The 19,308-nt window shown below is 40.3% G+C and overlaps 1 protein-coding gene across 1 annotated transcript in view; it reads right to left on the bottom strand.

Annotated features, from left to right (window-relative positions):
* The window catches only part of CDH13 (cadherin 13), a 667,269-nt gene that overhangs the window by 526,608 nt on the left and 121,353 nt on the right, over nt 1–19,308 (bottom strand). The window contains exon 2 of the mRNA XM_069739177.1: nt 3,015–3,126. Coding sequence (XP_069595278.1) covers nt 3,015–3,126 — 112 coding nt within the window. The remainder of the gene's footprint in view (nt 1–3,014; nt 3,127–19,308) is intronic.

Genomic DNA, 19,308 nt, shown 5'->3' with positions numbered 1-19,308 from the left:
AGAAGTCATTTTTAGATGAAACTGTAAAGCTTGGGTGATACCACAAAGTCTACTGATTGGATTTTTATTTCTGCATATTACGATCGTATCCTTAGCTAACAATACAACCAAACCAATTTCTGCACATTTTTACATTTCCATTTCACGTAGACATAAAAACAAAAAGCTCTATAGAGCCACGTGGAGGATTTTTTTCCTCTTTAGCGAGGCGTTTATTGTTTCGGAGGACTGAGGCGGTATAGATGCTTTTATTAAAAATATAATCGCGTTTGCAGAACAATACTGTGTTTGTTTTCATTCCGAAATGCACCAAAAAAGAATGGCGAAGGCTATCAGCACTTGTTGTTTCCATTTGTAAGACAGAACAAAGTGTGTTTTTTGTTACAGAAGAAAACGAAAAAAAAAAAACAAGAAAAAATGTTCATGTTTATTTACCACCAGTTATGAATAAACCAGACAGATGACTGATTATTAATATTATTTTAATTCATGTTATTTTTTCATTTTTATGCTGAGACTTTATCTTATATAAATATCTACACTGGATACACTACATATATACCTTTGCTTGTTGAGAGCCTCTACATTTTTAAATGAGGTTCCCCTGGATATTAAAAAAAGGTGGTTTTACAATGGGGAAGTTTGATACAAAATAAATAACCAATGCTTCAGCGCTGTGACTCCAGTTGGCCTCACCAGTAATTGCTTATGTCCCTATATGACAGATATACATGCAAAAGCCTTAAAGGAAATCTGTCCCCAGGTTTTTTGCTAACCCATCTGAGAGCAGCATGATGTAAGGGCAGAGAGCCTGATTCCAGTGATGCATCACTCACTTTATTGGGTGCTGCAGTTCCCTTTACAGGGTTATTACAAAAATATTAAATTATCCAGCTGATCACTGCTTTCCAGAGATCGGAGATTTAGAACCCCGTGAATTGGGCTTTGCAGCCTCATCCCGAATTGGGTAGAGCCACCCAGCCTCCTCTCCATTCATTGTCAATCTAAATGCTTTTTCCAGCAGTCCCCATTCATTGGGTTTCAAAGCCTCGATCTTTGGGGGGTTCCGGCGGTCAGACCCACAGCAATTAGCAAATTATCCCCACCTTCTGATTCCATTGAGTAGCTGCAGAAGTTGCATGCAGTGAAGTAAGCAAATAAAGGCGAGGCCCACTGGAGTTACAGCATGCAGCTGTTAGTGATAAAAAATAATAAAAAAATAAAAATACCGTAAATAAATAAAACACTATTTTACGATTATAAGTACAAATTATTAACTGAAGATTTTTCCTGATTCCGGGCAAATCTTTGTTGCAATCCACAACAAATAGATGTTTATCCTGCTGACTTCTTGCAGAGTTTGCAAGAATCCATCACATGCATTGGAAAAATATTTTAAATTCACCTTACAGATTGATTTTTCTGCAGCGTGTTGATGAGTTCTCATTCACTTTTCAGCTGCTTTAATACTGTGCAGATTTTCTACCTACAAATCTGGACAGAAAATCTTTAGTATATCCCAAAGTTAAGCCCCAACTGTGTATCCTAAAGAGAGGGGAATTGTAAAGTAAAGTTACTCGGCTTTACTTGTATTGATGAGCTATAACGCAAACTATTCTGTACTCTACTCACGTCCGAAGCTGCACTGAAAATTCTCATGCCAGCCATTTGTAACCCATCGGACCTTTGCTAGCATAAATGAGACTTACTGTTTTCCTAAACTTGCGCTTCCGTACATTTCCTTATGTTAAGACTAAACCAGTAGAAGATAACTTATAGAACTGGATACAATCTGTGTTATCCTTAAGCAACAACTGAAAAGATGACTAGTTTATGCCGTAGGTAGGGGTCACCAATGGGCCCTCTTCTTCTGCCCTAATGCACCATCAGACCTGTCGTAGAACAAATGATATTTACGGTTTTCCTAAATTACACTTCCGTACATTTCCTTATGTAGAGACTAAACCAGTAGAAGATAACTTATAGAACTGGATACAATCTGTGTTATCCTTAAGAAACAACTGAAAAGATGACTGGTTTATGCCGTTGGTAGGGGTCACCAATGGGCCCTCTTCTTCTACCCTAATGCACCATCAGACCTGTCCTAGAACAAATGAGATTTACGGTTTTCCTAAATTACACTTCTGTACATTTCCTTATGTAGAGACTAAACCAGTAGAAGATAACTTATAGAACTGGATACAATCTGTGTTATCCTTAAGCAACAACTGAAAAGATGACTGGTTTATGCCGTAGGTAGGGGTCACCAATGGGCCCTCTTCTTCTTCCTTAATGCACTCAACTTTAGACCCTGCCAGCATTCAACCAAAATGAGCCCTACAGTGAATTTAACATTATTATCGTCACTACTCAATGCTAAAAATAAATAGACCAAAAAGACAATGGTTTTTGGATCATATCTTCAAATTCTCAACTGATTACTGTAAATCATCGCTATTTTAAACAAATATATATCGAACTGGGAGACACATTTCCAATGATGGAGGCTACTGGTATTTGCTATCTTCATTTATAAGTCAGAGTCCCATCTGGAGGACCCGATCATCTTATCTATTCCAATGAGCAGTATGTAATACCTAATTTCCCCTGTGGAGGTGCTATAGCAGAAGCACACACATTTTGAACATATTAAAGCTGATTGCTGGAGGTCCCTTCAGTGAGACACATTGTATTAATTTATTTTAAGAGGTGGCTATCAGAAATATAGGATGTCAGCCTGTAGACATTCAATGCTAAATTAATGTCTACAAATGTTCCTAAACTAAATAGCCTACACATAAGGACTCTTCAGTTATAGGATTGTGGTCTTCTAATACCAATATCTTCAAGTTCCTTGCTTGTCAATGTGCTAGTATGATGTCCATCATTCTCAAAGTTCTCGAAGCCCAATGGCACCAGTAGGGCACTTCCATTACTTCTGATTGTCAAGTTTTTTGGAACCACCATTAAAGAAACACATTATGGAATCCCCTTGTAAGATACAGTGTTCTTACCATTCAGAAGAAGCTGGTCCTTCAAAAATTCTCCTTGCTGCTCAATATAGTAAATCTTCTCTTGAAATCCCGGGATGCAGTCGAAATCTCTAGCAATAGCAACCATCAGGACCTGCGGGAAAGAGACAAAAGTGTTAGTAAACTATCCAGAAGAAGATGGAAATTGTACAAGACAGAGGAATTCTCAGGTTTCCAGGAGTGTGCCAAAAAACTCCTCACCGTTTCTTATAATGCTACAATAAAGTGACACAACAGGTTTCAGATATCACTTGTCAGCCATTTTTTTATAATATAAAAAAATCAAAGTTTTCTGTGCTTTAGATCTATGGGGATGAAATTTCTGTCTGCTTTGAAAGCAAGAATTTTTCTCATATTATTTTTGAGATGTAGACTAATGTTCTATTCAGCTAAGCGGCTGGTGATCGTCAGATGGAGAGATAAAATACTGCGCAAAGCAAAGAGCAGCAGTACAACTTATGTGAAAAATAAAACATACCCCCCCCAAAAAAAAGAAAAATTGCAGGTAAGTTAAAAAATGTTTCACATAATGAAAAACAACAGTAGGGCAAGTATCTCCATGCCTCAAGCCAGAGTCGGACAAGTAGCTACGTGCATCAAGCAAGAGTAGGGTGAGTAGCTCCATTCCTCAAGCAAGAGTAGGGCAAGTAGCATCGTTCCTCAAGCAAGAGCAGGGCAAGTAGCACCATTCCTCAAGCAAGAGTAGGGTAAGTAGCTCCGTTCCTCAAGCAAGAGTAGGGCAAGTAGCTCCACTCTTCTAGCAAGAGTAGAGCAAGTAGCTCCATTCCTCAAGCAAGAGTAGGGCAAGTAGCATCGTTCCTCAAGCAAGAGCAGGGCAAGTAGCACCATTCCTCGAGCAAGAGTAGGGTGAGTAGCTCCGCTCCTCAAGCAAGAGTAGGGCAAGTAGCATCGTTCCTCAAGCAAGAGCAGGGCAAGTAGCACCATTCCTCGTGCAAGAGTAGGGTAAGTAGCTCCGTTCCTTAAGCAAGAGTAGGGCAAGTAGCATCGATCCTCAAGCAAGAGTAGGGTGAGTAGCTCCATTCCTCAAGCAAAAGTAGGGCAAGTAGTTCTGTTCCTCGAGCAAGAGTAGGGCAAGTAGCTCCGCTCTTGGAGTAAGAGTAGGGCAAGTAGCACCACTCCTAGAGCAAGAGTAGGGCAAATAGAAAGATTCCTCAAACAAAAGAAGGGTAAGTAGCTCCGTTCCTCGAACAAGAGTAGAGACAAGTAGCTCCACTCTTCGAGCAAGAGTAGGGCAAATAGCACTGTTCCTCGAGCAAGAGTAGGGCAAGTAGCACCGTTCCTCCAGCAAGAGTAGGGCAAATAGCACCATTCGACGAGAAATAGTAGGGCAAGTAGAACCAATCCTCAAGCAAGAGTAGTGTGAGTAGCTCCGCTCCTCGAGCAAGAGTAGGGCAAGTAGTTCCATTCCTCAAGCAAGAGTAGGGTAATTAGCTCCACTCTTCGAGCTAGAGTGGGGCAAGTAGCACCATTCCTCGAGCAAGAGTAGGGCAAATAGAACCGTTCCTCAAACAAAAGTAGGGTAAGTAGCAGCGTTCCGCAAACAAGAGTAGAGACAAGTAGCTCCACTCTTCGAGCAAGAGTAGGACAAATAGCACCGTTTCTCGAGCAAGAGTAGGGCAACTAGCACCGTTCCTCCAGCAAGAGTAAGGCAAATAGCCCCGTTCCTCGAGTAAGAGTAGGGCAAGTAGCTTCATTCCTCGAGCAAGAGTAGGGTAAGTAGCTCCATTACTCGAGCAAAAGTAGGGCAAGGAGCTCCGCTCTTTGAGCAAGAGTAGGGTAAGTAGGACCGCTCCTCAAGCAAGAATAGGGCAAGTAGCACAGTTCCTTGAGCAAGAGTAGGGCAAGTAGCACCGTTTCTCGAGCAAGAGTAGAGCAAGTAGCACCGTTTCTCGACCAAGAGTAGGCCAAGTAGCATCGTTCCTCAAGCAAGAGTAGGGCAAGTAGCATCGTTCCTCAAGCAAGAGTAGGGCAAGTAGCACCATTCCTCATAAAAGAGTAGGGCAAGTAGCTCCAATTCTCAAGGAAGAAAAGGGCAAGTAGCTCTATTCCTCAAGCAAGAGTAGGGCAAGTAGCACCATTCCTCGAGCAAGAGTAAGGCAAGTAGCGCCTTTACTTGAGCAAGAGTAATGCAAGCAGTTCTGTGCCTCAAGCAAGAGTAAGGCAAGTAACCTTGTGCCTCAAACAAGAGTAGGTCAGGTAGCTCTATGCTTCTAACAACAGTAGGGCAAGTAGCTCCGTGACTCAAACCAGAGCAAGGCAAGTAGCTACATGCCTCAAACAAGAGAAAGGCAATTATCTCTGTGCCTCATATAAGTGTAAGGCAAGTAGTCTCACATCTTCAGCAAAAACATATCACTCATCCCTGCTCCTCTGTGGAATAGGAGGTGCTTATATTTCACATAGTGTACATTAGGCCTCCATATAAACATCAACATAACGATACAGCTGCAATACATCACAACATGGCAGCAAAACATTTCACAGACTGAAATTCACATCCAAGCCACAGGTTGACCACATACAGACACATAGGATCAACATCTCTCATCAGTGTATCACTTTTCTTTTCTCCAAATTACCCATCTCATGTCACTCTTCATGAGATGTATTAATTAACTAGAAGCTAGGTTCTGCCCACATTTCAGCGCTCCTCTGCTTGGTAGACAATGCTCTTTTTATGGTCATATGCTAAGATAGAAGAAAAGTGTTGTGCCCAGGGATTTACAGGTAATCTACCATCGTTAAACTCATGGATATGAGTAGAAGAGGAACTGGGTCTAAATGTTTCAACTTCAAGGTAACTCATATTTTACATCGCTTAAAGTCCCCAAACCATTGATATCTCAAATGGTATGACCATAGGAGGACACGTCAATCAGTGTTGGTCCCACCAAAGCACCTATCTATACAAAGTAAATGAATACACATTAGATAAATTTTGACCGATCCCTCAGTAGGACAAGCCAACCATGGCATGGCCATGGCAGATTCCAGGAGAAAAAAGGATCGAGCTGTTGGATTTCAACAGGACCAATCTTTTTGTTTATTAAAGAGTTTGAAAGCGACTTACTCCCCTTTTCCAATTTAAGACACATAGCAACTTGATCGAAACAATTAGGGCCAGGAGGAGGTGGCGATTTATAGGATATCAGCATTGTTGTACATCATAGATCTTAGACAATCATTTAATCATTTAATTACATTAAAAAAATTGTACATATCAAAAATCAATCACAAGAAACTACAAAATTATATGCTGGGCACAAGGGCTCAAAACATTAATTAATCCCTTCTCGACCAGGTGGTTTTTCATTTTATGAACTTTCTTTTTTTTTCCTTGCATTTTTCTAAGAGGCATAACTTTTTTTATTTTTACATCCCTGTAGCCATACGAGAATTTTTTTTTTGCGGGATGAGTTGTAGAGACCATTCATTTTACCATACAATGTATTAGAAAATGGAGAAAAATTTCCAAGCGCGGTGAAATAGTTGGAGACAAAAATGCAATTCCACAATTTTTTTTTGTGTTTTCATTTTAGGACATTCATTGTTTGAGAAAAAAAAAAACGACTTATGAACATGATTCTCAGTATGATAAAGGCTTTACCAAATGTACAAAGTAGTGAAAAAAAAAAGATTATCATTTTGCTTATGTTGACATTTTTCAAGAGGTGTCACGTTTCTGTGTTTTTTCGGTTGATGGACCTGTTTTAGAGCTTTTTTTTTGCCGGGCTGGCTGATGTTTTATTGATACCATCTCGGGATAGATCCAATGTTTGGGTCACTTCATATTGCATTTTTAATGGTGACCAAGAAAAATGTAATTCTGCGGTTTCTTTTTTATTTTTTGCATACGGTTTACCGATGTGGTAAAAAAAGGGAATAGTCAACTTCATGTTTAATCCTGCAATTGCCTGATTGGTTATACTACATAGTGCACAGTGTATAGTGAAATATCACAATATCCTATGAATGCCAACCACAGGCTGGTTTCTATAGGACAGCCACCAAGACAGATATGGATGTCTTTACTAGACCACTTGAATATCATGGAAGCCTATTTAGGGGGGAAGTCGTTGGACGCATGGTACTGGAAATCTCCCAGTCCACACACTTTAAATGTCACTTTCAGAGTGGCTGAGTTCTACCCATTGCTGTTAGAGTCAGATCCTGGTACTTAATCACACCTATTATCTGCAAGCAAGTTACTGAGCCTGGAAACTACACTGCTTTGTGCAAGTCTGATCTAGACCACAAATTAACTGCCCTCCCTGGACAAAAGAGAAGAACGATAAACAATATATAAGCTCACAAACTACCACCAACAGGCATATGTTACACCCTCTCTGTTCCTGCCCCCAAAAACTTTTGCCTCTGTTGCAAGGCGACACAGCACTTCCATTGCAGATGGCAGTAATGAGGCAAGCGGCAGAAATCACTGGGCGATGTAAGCATATTGCTGTGGCAGAGACTTGAGTAAAGGACAAGGTCTCCTCCTATTTATTTCTATTGTACAAATTAAGTTGAAAAATGCTTGATGAGAAAAAAGTAAAAGGCGCATCAACTCTTTGAAGCGTGATGGAATCTGCTAGAAACCAGGCACTGTTCAATCAAAAAGTTTCAAAAACTCTTCAGGGAAAAAAAAAACCTCTTCCAATATGTTTCAAAACTTCTTGAGTAAAATAAAAATTCCCCAAAAAGGAGTCTCCACTAGAAAATTCACAGTTCTTGATGCCTTGAAAAAACTCCATCTGTGCATAGCTTAAGGATACGTTCATATGACGTCTTTTAGGCGTGTGCGCTTGATGAGTTTTGTAGGAAGACACTTCCTGAAATGAAGAACGGTTGGGACACTTCTTTTAAGCACTTACATTTGAGTAGAAGGGGGGTTGAATCAAAATAGCGGCAACAAAATAAATCCAAAATTATGTTTATTAACCTAAAAAAATGCCTAACGCTATTTCACCGGAAATTGGACAATGTTAAGGTTCAGTACAGAAACACAAAATCAGATTAGAAACAAGTGTACATAAGAACCAATCGTAAAAAATACAAAATGTTATTAACAAACAGCAAAACAAAAAAAACAAAAAAAAAACAAGCAAGGTATTAAAAGAGTGGGAAACCAAAAAACTGGCAAAGGAAACCCACCATGTTTTGTACAGAGGCACTACATAGAAGTAAACACACTAATATACTACACATGATTATACGTCAAACAAAAAAATCAAAATACTTGGTACAAGATTATTCTATCCACAGGCATAAGATAATCAACAGCAAACGTGTATAATAGTAGTACAAAGATTACCTCTGGTGGGGGCCAATGCCTGCCCCCATTGCCTCTGTACAAACCATGGTGGGTTTCCTTTGCCAGTTTTTTGGTTTCCCACTCTTTTAATACCTGGCTTGTTTTTTTTTTTGCTTGTTTGTTTTGCTGTTTGTTAATAAAATTTTGTATTTTTTACGAATGGTTCTTGTGTACATTTTTTGCTCATCTGATTTTATATTTGACGTAGTTTTTTTGTCTCGAAAAGTTTTATGTTGAACTTTTTGAAAACATTTTTTTTTAATTTTTATTTTTTGTGGCCAATTTTTTTTTATTTTTTTAAATCTATTAAGTGGTGGAGAATAAAACAATAGTGTTTTAAAAGGCAAAAATCCCTCAAAACACTTACAAAATGTTCAAAAGGACACCAAGAATTCATTGTGGCAGTTTTGTAGCCTTCAAATTAAGTTCTATTGTAAAGTATGGAGCGGCTTCACAGCAGAAAAATTTCTGAAGAAGGGCAAGGATAAGTCTTTTAAATACTCTGCATTTTGGAAACACGAAGCAACTTAAAAGCCGGAATGTAAGAAGAGCAAGTTGTTTTATAGAGTCTGTCAATCTTTTTTTTAGCTGTTTTTAGCAACCCACCCACTACAAAAGACTCCTCAAAAAACTGTGCGCACATAGTGTTCTTGGCATTGCTTTTGTTCTGTAGAAACTGAAGTTTAATCACATATGCTAATTAGGGAGTTTGAGCACCCTGGATGAGTGCATCGTTTCGATAACTGGTTTCGCATATTCTTGCCTCCTTCACTGGAAATTGACAGCACTGACTTGTCTGAGCTTTCTAAGCACACAGTGATTGTTCCAGGCAAACCGCTGCTGTCGATCAGCAGTAAAGGAGGCAGGTGAATGCAAAACAGTGGGCAAAATGATGGACTGAACAGTTTAAATACATTGAAGGTGCTCCGAAAAGCCTAATTAGCAAAGTTGATTAAACTTCAGTTCATGCAAAGCAAAGGCAGTGATTAAGACCTTAAACGTTAGACTTATGTCAACCCTGACCCTGGAGGATTCTCATGTAGCTATGCTCTTTTATTGCTTGCTAAATTCCCATTGCTGACCCTGGATTGACTTGATTCTAAGTTTGCCTGGTGATTTTCCCTCTAACTCCATCCACCTGTCTCTGACCGCAGCTATCGTCTGGCCTCCTTTCTATCTACTACACTTTCTGGTGTTGACCCGGCTAGTCAAACTGTCCCTGCCAGTTCTCTCCACCATCCAGCAGCTACTTCATGATTACAACTCAATGAACGCTGATGTAAGTCTAGATGCCTGTATAATGTTTAAAGAGTAAAGACCGGGTTTTTCTGCCATATCATGCCACAAGCCAACAGCTACTCCATGGACACAACTCAAGGGACCCTAATGTAGGTCTAAATGCCTGCATAGGGTTTAAAGGGTAAAGACTGGGTTTTTCTGCCAGATCACTCACTTCACTATCCAGCAGCTAGTCCATGGACACAACCCAAAGGACCCTAATGTATGCCCAAATGCCTGTATAGGGTTTAAAAGGTGAAGTTTGTGGTTCTCTGAAAGATCTCTCCACCAGCCAGCAGCTACTCCATGGACACAACCCAAAGGACCCTAATATATGCCCAAATGCCTGTATAGGGTTTAAAAGGTGAAGTTTTTGGTTCTCTGAAAGATCTCTCCACCAGCCAGCAGCTACTCCATGAAAACAACCCAAGGGACCCTGATGTAAGTCTGGATTCCTTTTTAGGGTTTAAAAGGTGAAAACTGGGGCTCCTCTGGAACCTGTTAAGCAGAATGACTTACGTAAAGTCTGTCTGTGGAAACCCTATTAAAAGCTGCCATGTTTCCACATATAGTTCATCATTGCATCATCTCAACCTCTGATATTGATCTTGGCTGCAATGGACTCACTTGAGAAAAACATACTATGCTACAGGCCATAGCATTAAATATGGATTGGTTGTTTCAAAATAACCCCAAAAAAGTGAAAAACACAAGTGGCAACTGCTGTATTCGAGTGTTAGAAGATTCCCTGCATCTCTAGAGTGATCCCGGTAACCCTTATGATTTTTTCCCTAAGCAATGACGCATTAGAGAGAGCACACAGGGAGACATTTAAGAGTATCTATGTACAAAATGTTCATGTGGAAAATTGAACTTTCTATGAAAACTCCTGGGATGAAGCTCATCAATACGGACCCCCATAGAGTTGACCCATTAGCTGTTTAGACGTAGTGTAACGTAGGAGGCATTTTTCTAATGGAAATGCCAATAACACGGAATACAAGATTCTATTGATCAGTTTCCTTTACAAATGATGAAATTCATACAGAAAGTTACCGTTCTGTTCCATGACTTCAACATGCATACATATCATATGGAACAATAAAAATGCCCATATGTTCTGCTGCAATGTGCCGAAGACTAGATGGTATGTGTCCACCCTACTAGTGTCCATAAGAATATCTATATCTCTACCTGTGGCATTAGCTCCTAAAATTTAGCCAAAAAAGTTAAAATATTACTCCTCCTTCACGGGGTATTGATGGAGGTGTGGCAGCTCGGACCAAAACTCAATTATCCTTCTGTCATCAGCATGACAACAGTGACTTGTCTCCAATTGCAAAGCTTCTTTGTCGTCTTTGTCTTTCTTATTTTCTTCTTTGTCATTTCATTGACCATAAAAAAAGAAAGGGACTGGATTAGTCATTAAAATAAGGCGGTCAGTCAGCCTCCTCCATACACATAAGGAGGAGAAGAAACTCTTAGGTGTCAAAACTTAGATGGAAGTGGTGTTGCCACAAGATCAAGTGACTCTAGAATCATATTACTGTTTTTATTCACCTATCCATCTATTTTTATTCATCTTTCTAGCTAAAAAATGCCTTTAAGACACCATCACATGAGAACAAGGAGGATTGAAGGACCAACTGGAGTTCTTCCACCTGGATGGTGGATTGCAGAGACTTGGAAGATGCCACCGCCTTGACGTTCTCTTCACCAGACCTACTAGGTTGGACTCCATAACTTTTCCCAGTCCTTTGAGTAGATCACAAAGATTGGATGTCCAGTTTAATTTATTCTTTGAAGGCCTGTCTGGCAACCATAGCTTTGGTTTCCATATTGGTTGTCATCTAAGTATCTGAGATTTTGCTCAAAAGAGAAGAAGATTTCGATATTTTAGACTGTAATCATCCTTGGAAGAAGGTGAAAAAAATGTTTGCCAACCAGATAAACTGAATTTTTTAAGTGATCACACTCGATGAATATTTAATCTTTGTACCTGTGTTTTTCCAAGTCTACATTTCCAAATTTAGTCAACAGGTGGTCCAAACGTTCAGCAGTCAGGGGTTTCTTAGAATATTAAACTGGAATATAAAGTAATTCTGTATAAAATGTCAGATATTCCCTCCCACGCCATCACCGGATGAGTGCGGGACCTGCTGTCCTCAGTTATTATATTAGATGTAAGAAATGTCCTAGGATGAGTAATATCCGGGTATCTGCAGAGACGGGAACTGTACACAAGTAAAGGTCAAGAAATATTGAGCTAGGAAGAAAGCAATGTAAGTATGTACCTGTGCCCAATACAAAATTATCATCCATTATGGTTTACATTCCTGAAAAGAGCTGTACGGAAGACGAAAGGCCTCACTGTGCTCAGATCTGACGCTGACCTTGTAAAGTAAGAAATGAGGACAACGCTCTAGATTGATTGCAGCAGTCATACGACAGAAGAAAGAACGGAAAACCATTGGCGGATACCTGCTCCGGTAGTTCACCGACACTAATTAGAATGTCAAAAGTGCAATTATCCCCAAGACAAGGCTATGATAATGTAAAGTAATGATACACTAACACCGGCCTATAAGAGTGAGCTTGTCAGCAGTAATGAGGACAATCAGACATAGGAGGGAACATGGACAGCACAACAATTAAAAGTCAGGTTCAGAGACTGTGCGCAATAACATCTGTGCAATAAACATCAGCCGGTAAAGAAATAAAAAAGGACAGTGAAAGAATATCAAAATGACTCTATGGCAGTAATAAATCTACGGCAATACTGCCCCCTATGTACAAGAATAAAACTACTATAATACTGCTCCTATGTATAAGAATATAACTACTATAATACTGCTCCTATATACAAGAATATAACTACTATAATACTGCCCCTATGTACAAGAATATAACTACTATAATACTGCTCCCTATATACAAGAATATAACTACTATAATGCCTCTATATACAAGAATATAACTACTACTGTGTATAATACTGCTCCTATGTACAAGAATATAACTACTATAATACTGCCCCTATGTACAAGAATATAACTACTATAATGCTGCCCCCTATGTACAAGAATATAACTACTATAATACTGCCCCTATGTACAAGAATATAACTACTATAATACTGCCCCCTATGTACAAGAATATAACTACTATAATACTGCTCCTATGTACAAGAATATAACTACTATAATACTGCCCCTATGTACAAGAATATAACTACTATAATACTGCCCCTATGTACAAGAATATAACTACTATAATACTGCCCCTATGTACAAGAATATAACTACTATAATACTGCTCCTATGTACAAGAATATAACTACTATAATACTGCCCCTATGTACAAGAATATAACTACTATAATACTGCTCCCTATATACAAGAATATAACTACTATAATGCCTCTATATACAAGAATATAACTACTACTGTGTATAATACTGCTCCTATGTACAAGAATATAACTACTATAATACTGCCCCCTATGTACAAGAATATAACTAGCATAATACTGCTCTGTTGTAAAATTCAGCTACTAATATTTTACATATACAAAACCACCCACATTACGGCCATAGTACCCTTTAAAACAAGAAGGGCTTCATTAAGGCTTTACACATTAGCTAGTGAATGTCATAAAAGAAGCTTTATTATAATACTCCACCTCCAGAGTATAATAAGCCTAGTGTGGCAGCAGTAGATTGCATTGACTTCTATTGACCCCATAAGCATTAAAAAGACCCCAAGGGAGAGCTCTTACGTCGACAATCACATTTTGATTGAACAGTAGCCTCTGTGACTTTCTGACAAAATATATTAAAAAATAGCTTTTAGTGCGAGTTAATGATTAGCGCTTATATGAGAAGCGTTAACTTCAAAAATAGAACGTAATAAGTTATTGAGAGCTTTTATTGCCGCATGCTCCAACATGGAGGCAGTCAGGCCCTTTACCTGCTGACAAACGATTATAGATAACGGCACCTCATTCTACTAATGGAGCCTAAAAATGAAAGGTTTGGTAAAACATTTAAGAGATCCTACAAGGCTTAATGTGTTTATAAACTTGGTATGATGATCATTTATGGTGCAGCCGGGGTTATTTGTCTTGATTTGTGCTCTGCTGATTGTTTTGTGTTTCTACAATATTTGCCCCATTATAGAAAAGTCTTCTCTAAAGAAACTGATCATAGAAGATAAGCTTTAAAGAGGTTATCCACTATTCCACTACTTTTTTACAGATCGACAGGCAACACCCAATACCCCTGCCCTGCCGGGTTTGACTCCCAGAGCCCACACCCAGTACTCCTGACAGGCAATATCTGATCCATTGGGGTATGACACCCAGAATCTCTGCCCCTTTGGGTGTGACACCAGGTACTCCCACCGAGTTCTCCCGACAGGCCATCAAAATCTGATCGGTGGGGGTGTGACACCCAGTACCCGTGTCCCGCTGCTTATGATACCCAGGACCCCAAAGGCAACCAAAATCTGATAGGTGGGATGTGTCACCTGGTTTCCCCATCCCACTGGAGATGACACCTGGTTTCCCATGCCCGCTAGCCCCAACAGGCCATCGGTATCTGAATGAGAAGGTGTGGTACCCAGCACCCCCAACAGGTCATCAATATATCATCAGTGTAGGTGACACATGGTACACCCTCCCAAAGGGGTGACATCCCATAGCCCTGACAGGCCCCCATCTGTTGTGTTGGGTTGTGACATTTTGTACCCCTGCCCCGCCTGGTGTGACACCAGGTACTCCTGCCCGGTTCTAGCCTTGACAGGCCCTTATCAGTGGAGGTTTGATGCCCACCAGTTAACCCTCAACAGGTCATCAATATCTAATCGGTGGGTGTGTGACACCTGGTAGCCCCGCCGATGAGCTACTAACGTCAGTAACTTGATGTTCTCGGATGCTGCTGGAACACAGCATTTTCGTCAAAACTATAGCGTTCAAGGATGGCTACCCCTTTTCAGTTGTATAAAAGGATGGGTCTGCAGTGCCTGGCCATGACTACTATAGAAATTAAGTGTTCCGTCAGCATATAAGAACTTTTGGCCACCCTCAGTAACAGCTGATCAACAGGGGTGGTGAGTGTGGCACCCTCGCTGATCAGATTTTGATAGCCTATCCTTAAGTTTGACCATGCAAAACAAAACCCATAGTGGGCAACCAGAGGTGACAGATTAAACTCGGTCTTCAAGTGAGATATAATGCCCTTCCTGGCCAATTCCCAAGCTATCATGGATGTTTAGCACAGTATAAGCAATGGATCTGGCAATTTTTGCCCAATTTTGTTACTAGCTAGGAAAGACTGAGCATTCTTGCATAACAAATGTGGCCATCGGTATCAAAAGGGTCATTGTCACCCAATATATCAGACCCATTTAGTCTGTTCTACTTACTAGACTTCAACTGTAATAGGAGCAAGGTTCCACAATGGAACATGCAATTTTCAGAGTATTTCTGAACTCCGCGAATCACAGTCTTGACCACAATGGGCCATTTGGAGGTAATTGTTAAAAAAAAAATGAAACAAAAATATTTATGAGTTGAGCTTTTACTAAGATTCATCAACGTCTCCGAGGTACATTTATAAAATTCTTTCACCAAAAAAGAACTTCATGCTTTGTTAAATATAGCACAGGAATGAGTACAATGACAAGCTCTACCAAGGGTTTTTTTCCCCCTCAGGTGCCTTGTTCTGTACGTCATCTAGATGCCTCCATTCACTCTCATAGATTGCCTTTTCCTAATAACAATGGCACTTTATTTTTGTAAGCACCTGAAAGTCCACACATTTTCCATTCTTCTTACTCCACACTTAAAACAACTTTTCAGAACTGAAATTAATTTTGAGCTGCTAAAGCTAAAAAAGGAAAAAGAAAAAGAAATGTCTCTGTATTTTTCCCAAACCATGAAGTAATGATAGAAAAAATAATCAAAAAGCTTTCAGAACCATTTGCAGTGTTGGGTAATTTGAATCCACTTTCTATTGTACAAAACAATTTAAGTTTTGTTCAACACTCTAATTTTAGTCAATGTTTATCTTGGCAAAGAACACTATAAATTTTTGGAAATGTGAAAATCTTTTCGACAGTGGTCTTCAGCCTACGTCTCTTCAGTTTTTGAGAAACCACAACCCCCGGCATTCTCTAGATAGAACCTGGCTGGTGGAGATTTACGGGTTGCTGACCACTTCGTATGACTTTCTAGATGACTTGGACGGATAATCACTCATTGATTCTTTTTTTCTACAGCGATCATTAGTCACATTTTGATTTTTCTGGAATTAAATTTCTCTCTTCTTGTAGTTGCGTTCAATAGTCATCACCCATCAACAAGATGGAAGATTAAAACATCATGATGGATTTCACAAATTGGGACTCTTTGATTCTTCACAACTGACCTCATAATTGCCTTCTTACAACTTTTGCTATGAACGTTGCTCCTAACTACACTGACCTTAACCCCTATGTCCTTCATAATCCACGGAAAATACTGGAATGTCAATAAATCGCAAATAGGGTCCTATCCGAGACACAGTGGGGAGATCAAAGGCAATGATACTCACCTTGTGAGGTTGAGTATCCAAAACCACTAAAAAGCTCAAGGCTGCTGCAGACCCACGACTTTGATAAAGGTAAATGGAAATGAAGGTTTAATCTGCATTGCCGGTGTAGAAGAATGGAAGAGGAGAATAATATCTAGGAATGCGGTTTATTAGTCAAGGCGTTTCGAAGTTCCAGACGTCTTCATCAGGACTATGGTTTGTCCGCATTCCTGGATATTGTTCTCCTCTTCCATTCTTCTATACTGGCAGCACAGATTAACTCTTACATTCCATTTACCTTCTTCATAATATATGGTCTCAACTGGTAGAGCGTTACTCATTTTTCCTTGCTCTAGCGTAGAATCTGTCTCATAGCCATCAAGACCTGATTTACAAGTGATGGCGGTTTTTTGAAAAATATTAAGGAATGAATCCTTTAACTCGGTTTTCTCCTCCGCCAGCTTCACCCATTCTCGGTCCTGTTACATGTCTTTTGGGCAAACGTTTTTGTTCAAACTGGTTCCTCATCTTGGTGATACCTATCTCATCTACTGGTTTGCGTTGGATTTGGTAGTAACTCGAGCTCTATACAGATGTGTTCACCACTTTTCTGAACATTTTATCCAAGTTTTCATAATTGTGACATACCAACAATATTCTTGATTGGCAACACTGGCCATCCCTACCACTGGTTGGCCATTTATAGACCCATATAACATAAACATCTCTAGACAAAGTATCGCCAAATCATGTTTTGATTTTTTTTTTCAAAGCTGGTCACCTTGAGCTAAAAGGTAAAGTAGCATCCTCCATTTCTGGTCCTGTTACATGACTTTTGAGCAAACGTATTTCAATGATCTTGTTCCTCATCTTGGTGTCTCCTACCTCATCTTCTGGTTTGCCTTGGTTTTGGTACAAACTCCAGCTCTATACAGATGCGTTCACTCCTTTTCTGAAAATTTTGTCCAATTTTTAACAACTGTGACATACTGTTAGGGCTAGCGGAACGCACCGAGTAAAAATACCGTAGATGTTTATTATAAATGGTGCGTTCGCAGCCCTGGGTCCACCGTGCAGGAGAAACCTGCTGGTAGTGAATGGTGGCACTGTTTGGCGGTATAGACTAGCTCTGTTACCTCACAGAGCAGCCGTGAGAGGAAAGCACTGCGCCCTGTTAACCTCACAGGAGCAGAAGCTTACTGCTGAACTGATAGCAGTCTGTGGTTATGCACACATGCAATCTCCTCACCGGAGGTGCCAGTATTCTTAGGGCTTATTTCAGCCGGGTCCCTGAATACGTTCACACAATCTCCTCACCGGAAGTGCCGGTATTCTAGGGGCTTATTTCAGCCGGGTCCCTGAACACATTCATGCATAACCATACTGGCGCAAAGCACATATCTGGATTGATACTAGCGCATGGCCGTGCGGCCATGCGAGCCTTATATAGCTGCAGCAAGTACAAGACCTTCCTAGAAGGAACAATGAGAGGCTGCCACAAAGCCAGAGCACCTACAGGACCTTCCTGAAAGGACCAATGGACTTAGCTGCAGTATCTGACCATGTGACCCTCGATCTCCACTGAGAGATCTTACTCTGGGCATGCTCAGAACGAGAAAAGCAGGACTTAGTCCTAGAAGTGTCTGCTCACCGCTGCCCAGCACTGGCTTCAATGGCAGAAGCAGGAAAAGCCGCAGTAACTCTTTGTACAGTGTGGGACTGAGCAAGACACTGGGACTGACGTCTCCGCTGAGCAGGCTCCACTGCGGCAGGAGAAGAATGGGAGACCGCAGTGGAGATGGCCCGATATTCCCCCTGTGCATAGGCGGGAACTCGACCACTAACACATACCAACACAATTCTTTATTGGCAAAACTGCACATCCCTAACACTCGTTGGCCATATATAGACACATATAGCATGAACATCTTCTGACATTCTATGTCAAAATTATGTTGTTGTTTTTTTTAAAGCTGGTCACTTTCTTTGGCCAAAAGGTAAGAAGGGACACATCTGAACCTGACTTCACATCCAGTCATTCTATACTGTAACCTATTATGTTCATTGACACCAAACCCCATAAGTTATGCTTCAAATTTTGAAATAGTAGTTGACTTAGCATCTTAGTTTACTGTAAAAATATCCTGAAGGTCCACACACACCATGAGTCAGAATTGTTTGAGACATCCATAACAGTTCCCCCACACCATCAACGTGTCATGTGTAATACTAGGGTCTTATGTTTGAGAAGGGTGCTATGCTCTACTTACCTCCAATGTCTCCAGGGGGTCTCAAGCCACCTGCCCCCTACACAACTGACCGTAATATTGCCTATGAAAATGGGCAACATCGCTTTACGAGCTTGGCTCGTTCTTGAGTAAGGTAGGGCAACAGTTAATTTGGAGACCGCTTGTCATGCCATGATCTATAGATGCCCAGAAAGCGGCCAAGTATAGACCTTGACGATCTTCACAGAAGGGATGAGAGAGTAAATGCACAAATCTAAAAGTCAATAGGGTCTGGACCTGTAAATACCGGCTTCTCTATCACAGGCATTTCAACACTTTCAATTCTTTCCAGCTGAGTGACCATCCCATCCATAGTCCGTGCCGACACGTCATCTTATCAACTCCTAATATTGAGAAAAATGGAAAGCGGGAGCAGGAGCGCGGTGCCACATTTTTAGACTTTTCAATGATTTTTTTTATCATTTTTTTTTTTTTTTTGGTCTTTTTTTTCTCATAATAAAATAATAAAATCCCAGCGGTCAGGTTGCTTCTTTCAAGCTAAGATGGAAACGATGTTAAAAGCGTCAAGGTCCTGGCCTGCAAAAACGGACTGATCGACAAGATGTGACAGGGCGATGTTAATGTGATGAATTGAAGTTTTCTTGATGGAAAAAAGAGAGGCTGTTTCCATGGGAACTGCCTGCATCAATCACTACTTGCACCTATAGCCGGGAAGTAATGTGGACACGGTGTAATAAGGGGGTGGGAAAAAGTGACAGCCCTCTGGGCTTCTATTGAAAGGTTACTTTACTGAACAAAAAGAAAATCAAACCTTCAATATCTAAACCCAGTTTTTGGAAGAATGAC

This window comes from Ranitomeya imitator, chromosome 9, assembly GCF_032444005.1.
Source record: "Ranitomeya imitator isolate aRanImi1 chromosome 9, aRanImi1.pri, whole genome shotgun sequence".
Taxonomy (NCBI): Eukaryota; Metazoa; Chordata; class Amphibia; order Anura; family Dendrobatidae; genus Ranitomeya; species Ranitomeya imitator.
The sequence above is the reverse complement of the archived record's forward strand: the minus strand, read 5'-3'. Positions and strand labels throughout refer to the sequence as shown.